This window comes from Papio anubis, chromosome X, assembly GCF_008728515.1.
Source record: "Papio anubis isolate 15944 chromosome X, Panubis1.0, whole genome shotgun sequence".
Classification (NCBI taxonomy): Eukaryota; Metazoa; Chordata; class Mammalia; order Primates; family Cercopithecidae; genus Papio; species Papio anubis.
Genome location: NC_044996.1, coordinates 23,965,954 through 23,978,982, shown reverse-complemented (window position 1 = coordinate 23,978,982; position 13,029 = coordinate 23,965,954). Strand labels below are relative to the sequence as shown.

General features: G+C 36.9%; 1 protein-coding gene across 5 annotated transcripts in view; it reads left to right on the top strand.

Moving 5' to 3' along the window:
• Positions 1–13,029, top strand: part of SLC25A14 (solute carrier family 25 member 14) — a 35,231-nt gene that overhangs the window by 12,330 nt on the left and 9,872 nt on the right. For 4 of the 5 annotated variants that reach the window (XM_031660778.1, XM_009198239.3, XM_003918268.4 and 1 more), the window contains one exon: positions 7,990–8,085. In XM_031660778.1, coding sequence (XP_031516638.1) covers positions 7,990–8,085 — 96 coding nt within the window. Of the gene's footprint in view, positions 1–7,989; positions 8,086–8,399; positions 8,493–13,029 lie in introns of all 5 variants that reach the window. The other variant, XM_031660779.1, reaches the window with a different exon arrangement.

Genomic DNA, 13,029 nt, shown 5'->3' with positions numbered 1-13,029 from the left:
CATAAACTTTGAGTCAGATTTGGGTTCAGATTCTCGCTGTGTCACTTGCCAGCTGTAGAACCTTGGGCAAATCAGTTAACTGCATTAAGCCTCAATTTCATCATTTGAAAAACAAAGATAATACAGTGTTTATAACATAGAGTTGTAAAGGATTAGTGATTTTATATATATGTGTATATATATATATATATATATATATATATATATATATATGCTGCCTATCATTGTACTTGGTGTAGTAGATGCTCAATAAATGGCAGTCAGTTTATTACGATATGCATTAATCCACTGGTCCTCACACTGGGGTATGCAAGGCCCTGTAGGTTCTTTCCAAGGGCTATGCAGTTTTATAGGAATCAATTTCCAGATCTCTCACATCCATTTGTACTCCATCTTAAAATTGGTCCAAGAATGAATCTGTACATAATAGCCCTTACTCAGTTTTACAAAAGAAAGGCATGTCCCTGCCTATTCTAAATCTTGGTATGGTATGTTGACCTGTGGTATAATCTAGGATGCCAAACAGAGGGGTAAATTGAAATATAGTTTTTGGAGAAGCTTACTTTAATAACTAATTTGGGTACCTTAAGTCTGTCATGCTTCTGTCTTTTCCTGTTTTATTAATATTTCTATTAAGGGTTAGATTTGGCTTTAAAATGGTATATTTTGGACTGTATTGGAATATTCTGAATTCAGAACCAGAACAGTATAGGTTGGTGGTGCTGACTTATTAAGAGTATAATTGGATTTCTTTAAGGTTTTATCAAGTCACAGACTGAAACATTTCTTTTAATATAAAATTTCATCTTATTTCATAAAAATGGTAAATATTTTCTACTTGTTAACGTGTTTAAACTTATGATTAGTTAAAAGCACTAAATATAGAATTAAAATAAGTGAGGGGAACCCAAAGTTTTAAAAAATTATTTTAAAATTATTTTAAGGGGATTGTGAGAAAAAAGTAAGAGGACACATGCTTTTTAAAATTTGACCACTAGTGAAACCACAAGTGGCTAGGTTAGCAAAGGTGAGATCTGTTTATTGCAGTTCAGAGAGGGGTTTGAGAACTGAGAGAATGACTTGAAAAACAACACATATGAAATAAACCACTGGTGGTTGATGGATTAAAAATATGAGACAGTCTTTCTGGACTAAAATGATAGTAATTTACAGAATTTTTATATCATTTTAGATTTACAGAACAAGGTTTTTTTTTTTTTTTTTTAGTGTTTAGATTCAGGGAGTACATGTGCAGGTTTATTACATGGGTGTATTGTATGATGCTGAGGTTTGGGATATGAATGATCCCATCACCCAGATAGTGAGCACAGTGCCCAACAGTTTTTCAACGCTTTTCCCCTCCTTCTCTCCCCTCTCTTATTATTCCCTGATGTCTATTGTTGCCATCTTTGTCCATGAGTATGCAATATTTAGCTCCCACTTACAAATGAGAACATGCTGTATTCGATTTTCTGTTCCTACACTAATTCATTTAGGATAATAGCCTCTAGCTCAATCCATGTTGCTGCAAAGGACGTGATTTTGTTCTCTTTTATGACTGCATAGTATTCCATGGTGTATATGTACCGCATTTTCTTTATCCAATCCAACGTTGGTGGGCACCTAGGTTGATTCCATGTCTTTGCTATTGTGAATAGCGCTGTGATGAACATAGGAGTGTATGTGTCTTTTTGGTAGAATTATTTATTTTCTTTTGGATATATACCCAGTAATGGGATTGCTGGGTTGAATGGTAACTCTGTTTTAAGTTCCTTAAGAAGTCTCCAAATTGCTTTCCAAAGTGGCTGAACTAATTTACATTCCCACCAACGGTGTCTAAGCATTCCCTTTTCTCTGCAGCCTCGCCAGCGTCTGTTGTTTTTGCTTTTTAATAACAACCATGCTGACTGGTGTGAGATGGTATCTTGTTGTGGTTTTGATTTACATTTCTCTGATGATTAGTGATACTGTGCATCTTTCAATGTTTGTTGGCTGCTTGTATGTCTTCTTTTGAGAAGTGTCCATTCATCTCTTTTGCCCACTTTTTAATGGTGTTATGTGGTTTTTGCTTGTTGAATTAAATTCCTTATAGATGCTGGATACCAGATTTTCATCAGATGCATAGTTTGTGAATATTTTCTCCCATTCTGTAGGTTGTCTGTTTACTCTGTTGATAGTTTTTTTTTTGTTGTTGTGAAGAAGCTTTTTAGTTAAATCAGGTCCCACTTGTCAATTTTTTGTTTTGTTGCAATTGCTTTTGAGGACTTAGTCATACATTCTTTCCCAAGGCCAATGCCCAGAATGGTGTGTCCTAGGTTTTCTTTTAGGATTCTTATAATTTGAGGTCTTACATTTAAATCTTTAATCTGTCTTGAGTTAATTTTTGTATATGGTGAAAGGTAGGGGCCCAGTTTTATTCTTCTGCATATAGCTGGTCAGCTATCCCAGCACCATTTATTGAATAGGGAGTCCTTTCCCCATGCTTATTTTTGTTGACTTAGAACAAGTATTTATGAAGATAATTTAATTGAAGAGTTCCTTGTTCCTCTTACTCTCAGCAGACAACCCGACCTCCTATGGCCTGGCCTTAGACCTCTCAATTTCATGTCCTTTCTACCCTACATGTGTAAACTTCCATCTATACCCATCCTTATCTTGTCTTACTGTAGTGGTTTTCCAGACCAGACCAGTATTACCTGGGAACTTGTTAGAAATGCAAATTATCAGGCCCCATCCCACACCTACTGTATCAGAAAGGGTAGGATGGGGCCCAGCAGTCTGGTTTGACAAGCCCTTCAAGTGATTTTGATACATGCTTAAGTTTAAAAAAAAACCTGGTTACTCTACTTTTATTCACTTCTGTTTCATCAGGGACCTTTCTCTATCATTTGTCCTCTTTCTCTTCAGTGTCTTCCTCTTTACTGGTTATCTGCTCTCAAATGATAACTATGGTCAAATCGCTCTATCCTAAAATATTTTCTTGACCCTCTGACTTCAAAACACCATGCTATCTCTTTCCTTACCTTCTCATTCAGATTTTACAAGAGTAATCTTTACATTTCACATTTCCTCCATAACCTGCTGTAATCACTCCTGCTACTTGATTGAAATCACTCTCCGCAGGGTCATCAGTAATGTCCTCATTATCCAATCCAGTGGACATTTTAGTTCTCATCTTACTTAACCTATTTTGACTAATTACTTCTACTTGAAGTTCTTTTTTGGTTTTGTTACTACACTATTTAAATTCTTCTAGTTTTCCTATTCCTTAGTTTCATTTGTGGGCTTCCTTTTTATGCATGTACTTTAAATCTTTTTCTTCTCCCACCCAAGGTTCCATCTTTAGCTCTTTTCTCCTCTTCAGTCTTTCCCTGGTGGCCTTTTTCATTCTTTTTAAAAATATTATTATTATTATTATTATTATTGAGATAGAGTCTCACTCTGTCGCCCAGGCTGGAGTGCGGTGGCGCAATCTGGGCTCACTGCAAGCCGCGCCTCCTGGGTTCATGCCATTCTCCTGCCCCAGCCTCCCAAGTAGCTGGGACTACAGGTGCCTGCCACCACGCCCGGCTAATTTTTTGTATTTTTAGCAGAGACAGGGTTTCACCATGTTAGCCAGGATGGTCTCGATTTCCTGACCTCGTGATCTGCCTGCCTTGGCCTCCCAAAGTGCTGGGATTACAGGCGTGAGCCACTGTGCCTGACTGCCTTTTTCATTCTTAATACTTTAGCTCTCACTGTACCAGTTAGGTTATAGGCTAAGCTACTGTCACAAAGAAACTCAAAAATAAAACATCTCCATATACAAGTTTATTTCTCTCTCATGTAACCATCTAGAGGACTGCAGTTAATGCTGGTAAGGCAGCACTACTTCATGTATTCATCCAGGATCCAGTTTTCTTCATTTTTGTTGCACTGCCATCTCCTAGGGCAGGGATTGGCAAACTACTGTCTGTGGGCCAAATCTGACCCACTCCCTGTTGTAAATAAAGTTTTATTGGAACGCAGCCACTCCATTTGTTTATTTATTGTCTTAAAGCTTTTGTGCTTCAGTGGCAGAGCTGAGTAGTCACAACAGAAGTTATAAGCCCTGCAAAGCCTAATATATTTACTGTCTGGACCCTTATAGAAAATGTTTGTTGACCCCTGTCCTGTGGTATTATTTTAATCTGTATAGTTGAAGTTGGAGCACCATCAAACCTTCATTCCAGCCCATGGGGAGAGAGTAAAGGGAAAGCAGTTTCCTTTTGATTTGTCAAAAATAAAATCAGGAAAAGTTTTAAAGTTTATTGTATGCAATAAGAGAAAGTACAGATCTTGATCCAGGATACTTCAAACCGAGTGATAACAAACTTATCTTACAGTACAGTTTATAAAGCAGAAGGGCAGAAACATTTTGACCTTTTTTGTGATCGACTGTTATAAATTATCCTTCTTTTAAAGGCAAACAGCTGTTTAAGGTGATTGTCTATAGTTATTGGTTTCATTTCACTGAAGCATTCTGACAAAGATATAAAGCTTATGTTTTGTTGTTATGATTAGAGATAGCAGTTCTGAAGAAATAGGAAGACTTAAGTTTCGGTTCCCTGATGATGGGTGTCTGGTCTTGGGCTTTATCTCAATTGTCGCCTCCATTTTTATCTTTAATAGTTTAAATCTTTAAATATGTAGTTTTTGATAAGCAATTCCAAACATATGAGTGAGTAGAAAATAACATAGTACATTGAACATCTTTGTACACATCACCGAGATAGCTTGAGATTTTGCTAGACGTGCTTTTTTATTCCCTTTTTCTGAATTATTTTAAGGCACATTCCAGACGTTGTCATTTTTCCCCCCTATACTTCGATGTGCATCTCATAAAAGGAATATTTTTCTATATAACCATGATGCTATTGTTACATTGAACAAAATTAACATTTATTCATTAATAACATCTAATAATCTGTGTTCACATTTCTAGACTGTCTTATATTTTACAGTTGATTTGTTTAACTTGGGTTCCAAAGCCTATACATTATATTTAATTGTTATGTTTCTTAAGTCCCTTTTATTCTAGAGTACCCTACTCCTGTCCATATACCTTTTATTTATTTATTTATTTATTTGCTTTTTGCCATTAATTTGTCAAATAAATGGGATCAGCTCTCCTTTAGAATTTCCAAGTTTTGGATTTGTCTTTTGTAATTTAGTCCTCTAAATCTTCTATCTCTGTAAAAGGAAGGTTTCTGTAAAGGTCATACTGAGTCATGTGAGGAGGCACACAGTGTTTGGTTGTCCCAATATAGGTATGTTATGATTGATCAGTGGGTTCAGGCGTGACAGTCCGATTTCTCCTTAGTAGTTTCCTGTCAATCCTTCATCTAATGGTTTCATCCATTGGTGACTATTACCTGAATCAATTGTTTCATTTAAGGTCACAAAGTGGTGATTTTCTGATTCCATCATTCCATCCATGTTTCTTAGCTAGAATTCTTCTGCAAGGACAACCTTTCTTTTCTTTTCTTTCTTTTTTTTTTTTTTTGAGATGGAGTCTTGCTCTGTCGCCCAGGCTGGAGTGCAATGGCGTGATCTCAGCTCACTGCAACCTCCGTTTCCTGGGTTCAAGCAATTCTGCCTCAGCCTCTCGAGTAACTGGGATTACACAGGTGCACACCACCACGCCTGGCTAATTTTTGTATTTTTAGTAGAGATGGGGTTTCGCTATGTTGGCCAGGCTGGTCTCAAACTACTGACCTTAGGTGATCTGCCCACCTCGGCCTCCCAAAGTGTTGGGATTATAGGCGGCCAATGACAACTTTTTCTCATTTAGTAGGGCGTTTGGCTATTCTGAAATACAGGTGATTTCCTTCTAAGCAAGACACTGGGAAGTTTCAACCATTATTTCTGTTCATGTTCCATTCTGAAAGACTTAGTTCCATGGCTACATCTAGCTGCAAGAAAGGAGAGTAGATTTTGGGAGACAGCTCATATCTACCACACTACCCAGACCTGCTGGGTCATCTAAACTAGAAACCTAGATCATCTTTGATTCTTCTGTATCTTTGCTTCCTTCTAGTATTGGATTAGATACCAAGTTTCTACAGATTTTGCCTCATCTATCTTTCTCAACTCTGTCCTTTCCGCACCATTCCTCTTGTAGGGCCTCATCTCAGTAGCCTCCTAACTTGTCCCTTCACTCTAGTGTGTACTCCACTTCCTCAACCCATCCCCAGGTGAAGCTAGAAAGATCTATCTAAATCCATATCTGATCTACTATGTACTGCTTCTTTGCCTTTGTGCATGTAGCACTTTCTTCCTGAAATGTCTTTCTCATTTTCCTGGTGAATTTGTCCTTCAAGACAAGGCTCATAAACAGGGCCAGGACTAGGGCAAAACAAGTAAGGCAGTCCCCTTTGATGCAGAATGTAAGAAGGTGCCACAAAACTCAGTAATCAATATAAACAACATTTGTATGCAGTATTTTTAAGTAATCAAAATTAATGCAAAAAATTCATGATGAACCAGATACCAAGATTTCATATAACTCATCTCATTCACCTCACCCTAATCCTGGCCCTGTTGATTCCTAGCTTTAGTTAAATTTGATATTTGATTCATCATGGCTTTTTGTGGATTAATTTTGGTTAAAAATATCATATTGAGACATCATTTATCTTGATTACTGAGTTTTTCTTGCACTCCCTAACATTTCATGCCTAAGAAAAGATTAATTTTGGTTAAAAAATATCATATTGAGATGTCATTTATCTTGATTACTTAGGTTTTCTTGCACTCCCTTACATTTCATGCCTAAGAAAAGCACTTCACTTGCCTCATGCTAGTCCCTGTGTTGCTCAGGAATCACCTCCTTAAAGAAGTGTTCTACTTACCACAGTGTATTAGTAGTTTTGATTTGTCTTTGTGACAGTTTGTATCTTGATTTAATGGGTTTAGGTTTTTATAATTATAATATTTTAAAACTCTTAGTAGTAACAGTTAACTTTCTGCATAAAAGCATGTTGCCATTACATGACTTACTAAATACATTTGTTGAAACCTAGAATGGTAGCATAAAAATCAGGCCTACATTTGGGCCACTAGTATTTAGTGACTGACTACTAGGATTGTATGTGTGCAGAGTCTGTGGGGAATTGTACCAAACCTTTTACACGGCCATTTAATGCTATCTTTCCTTTCTTGCAGCTCTGAAAGGCCACTTGGCAGAATATAATATCATGCTTTTTATAAATAGAACTCAACTTAAGGTCTCATAAACATAAAATTATATTTTAAAACACATTTTTCCTTTTTATAATTACATAAGCAATGCATGTTTAATGTAGAAAAATGTGGAAGGCAGAAAAAACACAAAAGAGAAAAATGCTTACTTGTAGCCTCACCACTCAGACATAAACCACTGTAAGTATTTAGTTTTATATGTTCACCTCGTCTCTTTGCTGTGCTTATGGATATTTTTAAGTTTACATGTTTTTAATAAAAATGATATAGTACTTTGCAATATTTTTTTTTCTGGTTAGCAATTTTTGATATCTTTCAGTGTCAGCAAATACCATCGTACAACAAAATTTTATGGCTCCATAGTATTCTATTAAATGAATGTATAATTTCTGTAACCAATCTGTGTAGTTGTTGTTTTTGGATATTAAGTTGTTTCTAATTTTTCACTAAATGAGTCATTTTTTAGTCCTGCTGAGCACTTGTTCTTTCTTTTCCCCAGATTTTCTTCTAGCTCCAGAAATAATAGACTTAGTGTGAGGAATGTGAGGCTGATGAAAATCATCTTTATAAAATACACTTTGACACAAATTCTTTTTCTATACAGTTTAACTAATTAACTTTATCATAATAGCAGATATTTTTCTGGGATTCCCGAATACTGCTTTTTACATTTTAGATAAATTTAAAATGAATTTAAATGAATTTAAAATGAATTTAGCATTTTGGTTCTCTCCGACAAAATAAAATGTTCACCTCTTTTCATTTTAGATTCGAATGCAGGCTCAAGGAAGCTTGTTCCAAGGGAGCATGATTGGAAGCTTTATCGATATATACCAACAAGAAGGCACCAGGGGTCTGTGGAGGGTAAGCACTCTTTTCCTGCTATTATTCTACACTCTCAGTTCCTATAATTTGCAAAGAATACTTTTTTAATATAAAGACATAAAATCGTGAATTATAATCCAGAAACTAAGGTAAGAAACTCCTCATCTCCTTTGAAAGGCCCAAAACTTATCATTGGCCTTTTATTTCTGCATAATGTTTAGGGATTATATAGGTGGGGAAAGTTATTACATTATTTGAGATGGTCATTTCGATCATATTCACAGTGAATGTAGTTGTTCAGTGTATTTTTTTTTGCCAGTTTTGTACTAACACGATGACGTATGTTTTTGTAGTGTTTGTGTTCAAAAGCTGTTACTGGCCGTGTGCTGTGGCTCATGCCTGTAATCCCAGCACTTTGGGAGGCCAAAGCGGGTGGATCACTTGAGGTCAGGAGTTCGAGACCAGCCTGGCCAACATGGTGAAAGCCCATCTCAACTAAAAATACAAAAATTAGCCAGACATGGCAGTGTACGGCTGTAGTCCCAGCTACTCAGGAGGCTGAGGCAGGAGAATTGCTTGAGCCCTGGAGGTGGAGGAGGTTGTAGTGAGCCAAGATCATGCCACTGCACTCCAGCCTGGGTGACAGGGCGAGACTCTGTCTCAAAAAAAAAAAAAAAGAGCTGTTACCTTAAACAATTTTTTAACCTAAAAAGTATAACATGTACTGTAAAATATTGAGAAAATATAAAAAAGTAAAAAGAAAAAAATCCAGTAGTCCCACTGCCTAGAGATAATTTCTGTTAAACTTTTTGTCATATTATCTTTTAGTCTTCTATCTATACTTTGCTTTGCATCACTGTTGCTCTAACTTTTTAATCCCTAAGTGTTGTAATATTAATAAGATTATTAGTAGAATATACAGAGAGAGTGGAATGGGAAATCTTTAATAGACTTTTAAATAAAAATGAGAGCTTTGCTATTTTTCTTCCTTTATAATTTTTCATAACAAAAATTTCAAGCATAAGGAAAAATTGAAAGAGTAGAACTGCCGGGCGCGGTGGCTCAAGCCTGTAATCCCAGCACTTTGGGAGGCCGAGGCGGGTGGATCGCGAGGTCAGGAGATCGAGACCATCCTGGCTAACACGGTGAAACCCCGTCTCTACTAAAAAAAATACAAAAAACTAGCCAGGCGAGGTGGCGGGCGCCTGTGGTCCCAGCTACTCGGGAGGCTGAGGCAGGAGAATGGCGTGAACCGGGGAGGCGGAGCTTGCAGTGAGCTGAGATCAGGCCACTGCCTCAGCCTGGGGCGACAGAAGCCGAGACTCGTCTCAAAAAAAAAAAGAAAGAATACAACTATGAAATACATACCTGTGAGCTGGATTCGATGACTGTTAAAGTTTGGTCGTATTTGCTTTATCTGTTTATGTGTATACACACAAACACTCTCTCTTTTCAGCTAAGCTAAATGAAAGTAGGTTGCAGACATCATGGCACTCAATTAAATACTTAATTATGCATCTCCTAAGAATAAGGATATTCTTCTACATAATAATACCATTATCATATCTGAGAAAATTAACAAGTCCCTAATACCTAATATCTAGCCCATATTAGAATTTCCTGTTAATGAGACCAGGCTAATTTATAATTTATTTTCTTCCTTCCTTCTTCTTTTTTTTTTTTTATTTGACAGAGTCTCGCTTTGTTGCCTGGGCTGGTCTTGATCTCCTGGCTTCAAGTGATCCTCTGGCCTTGGCCTTACAGATGTGAGCCACCATGCCTGGCCAGGCTAGTTTTCTCATAAAATGTTTCCTGATTGTGTTTAAGTTGTTTCTCTGTCTTTTGTATTTCCTATAAACTGTAAGTAGGGTATATTGGCTTGATTAGATTCATGTTAAACGTTTTTGATAAGGGTGCTTCATAGGTGATGCTGTGTATTTCATACTGCATCACAGCAAGAGGCACATAATATTAATCTGTCCCATGATTAGTGGTACCAAGTTTGATTATTTGGTAAGATAACGTCCACCAGATCTCGCCATTGTAAAACGTAAGTTTTTTTTTTTTTTTTTCCCTCCTTTGCAATTAGCAAGTAATCTGTGAGGTGATAATATTCTAGTAACGTGCATATATTCTAATATCTAATCACCTTTCATCTAACTAATGGTCTTTGCATCCATTAATGGTCCTTGAGGTTTGCTTTTTGGTAATAGCAGGGTACACTTTCTTGATATATCTAATTTAAAGTCAGAAAATGGAACTAACTAGAACTTTCTCATAAACTGATGATAAGGAACAAAAACAGAGGAATAAATAGAATTGGAGATTTTTTCACAGGAGCATAGCTACTTTATATTTTATTGTAATAAAAAGTAGGCATAACATAAAATTTGCCATCTTAACCATTTTCGATGGTTCAGTAGTGTTAAGTACATTCACATTGTTGTACAACTGATCTCCAGAACTCTTTAGGTCTTGTAAAACTGAAACTCTATACCCATGAAGCTGTTCCCCATTTCTCCTTCCCCTAGCCCCTGCCAACCCCATTCTATTTTCTGTCTCTATCAATTTGATTATTATAGGTACTTCATGTAAGTGGAATCATATAATATTTATCTTTTTGTGACTGGCTGATTTTATTTAGCATAATATTCTCAAGGTTCATCCATGCAGTAGCATGTGTCAGAATTTCTTCCTTTTTAAGGCTGAATAATATTCCATTGTATGTATATACCACATTTTGTTTATCCATTCAACCATTGATGGACATTTGAATGGCTTCTGCCTTTTGCCTATTGTGAATACTGCTGCTGGGTAAATGGGTGTGCAAATATCGTTTTTAGACCCTGCTTTCAATTCTTTTGGTTATATAGCCAAAAGTGGAATTGCTGGATTATGTGGTAAATCTATGTTTATATTTCGAGAAACTGAACATAACTGTTTTTATGATCCAGGCTACTTACATGATCGAGGCACCTAACATAAAGAAGCAAAGTACATTGTTGAATGTATTCTTCTGAGACAGACATGTTTTATTTGCATGTTAAAAATACAGGACTTAGTTTTCATTTCAACAAGAAAATATGTTTGCATTTTTCTTCAAACATGCTCATCTTTGTTTGTTTTATCTTCTCGCTCTGATTGTAACATGAATAATGAAAACATTTCACTTTCTTCCTAACTTCATTGTAAGAAAAAATAGCACGAGTACAATAACAAAGTATAACTAGCACTTACCACAGATTTGGAGAGAGAGTAGCGTGGTGGGGACTGTGGTCCTGGAAAGCACAGTCCCCACTGAGAGAGGACAGCTACTCCTTAGCTCCAGCCCATTGCTGCCATGCATTGACGGTGAGCCCAGTGTGGTCAAATTTTCTGGCCTTTCAAGAGATGCTGGAAATCTGCATTTCTGTGTGAAATATCCTGATTTTTACATATTAACAGCCAATTCAGTCTTTTGGAAACACTGTGGGCCACTCAAAACATGTCTATAGCCTGATTTTGGACTGTGGGCTCCAGTTTGGGGCCTTTGTTCACCAAAGCAGTCTTCTGTGAAGGGTGCCCTCTTTATGAGAAGCAGGTCAAAGAGCCAGCAAGGAAGGCACCCTTCGGCTAGCCAGCCATATCAGCACAATCAAGCATCTTGGCACAGCTGTGTCACTTCCACTTCATTTTATTTATTGATTGATTGATTGATTGATTGATTGATTGAGACGGAGTCTCGCTATGTTGCCAGGCTGGAGTGCAGTGGCACGATCTCAGCTCACTGCAACCTCCACCTCCTGGGTTTAAGTGATTCTCCTGCCTCAGTCTCCCGAGTAGCTGGGATTATTATTATTAGTTTTTAAAGTGAAAGCAAGTTTATTAAGTAAAGGAATAAAGAATGGCTACTCCATAGGCAGAGCAGCCCCACTTTATAAATTGAGTTTGGGAACTTAGAGATAACTGAAAACTTTTTAATATAGTAATTATCCCAGAAAGCAGATGTCCACATGGTATGTTATTTTCAACTTTAAATGACACCTAAACACAATTATAAAAGTAAAACATTCATTGTGAAAATGTGAAAAGAAATAGATAGGCATAAAAATGAAAATTAACATCTCTTATCCTAATACCAGAGGAAAAAAATATTTTGATGTGTTTCGTTCTAATCCTTTCTAAGAATTTGGCATGTGCGTGTATACCTTTTCCCCTGAAGATAGAATAATACTATATATAATTTTATGCCTTGCTTTATTTAACATGCTATCATAAGCATTTTCTTGTGTCGTTAATAAATGTGTCTTTTAATGTACTAGCAACCCTGTGTTGTAATGGGAGCTGTGATAGGAACATCATGCTAGCGAGTGAAACCCTGGTAATGTTACCACAGCAGGAGTTGTTAGCAAAGGACCACTTTCCCTTGACTTTTTCTCTTGCTTCTTCATACCTTTGCTGTCACCCTAGTGTTTGTCCTTTCTGCACATCTGAAAATTCTGTGAGTTAAACTTGAAAGCTGTCTTCCCCCCACTGATTTTTGCTTCATGATTTTATTTATAACAGCTTTATTGGGAAAATTCACATATTATAATGATAATTCCCAAATTCTTTATTGGGATAATTCACATAAAGTATGCGATTTAATTGTTTTTAGTGTATTCACAGATTTGTGCAGCCATTACCACTGTCTAAGTTTAGAACATTTTCATTGGGAGGCCGAGATGGGCGGATCACGAGGTCAGGAGATCAAGACCATCCTGGCTAACAAAGTGAAACCCGTCTCTACTAAAAATACAAAAAAAAAAAAAAAAATGGCGAGTAGTGGGTAGGCCTGTAGTCCCAGCTACTTTCGGGAGGCTGAGGCAGAGAATAAGTGAACCTGGGAGGCGGAGCTTGCAGTGAGCCGAGATCGTGCCACTGCACTCCAGCCTGGGCGACTGAGCAAGACTCCGTCTCAAAAAAAAAGAAGAAGGAAAAAAAAAAACAAAAACATTTTCATTA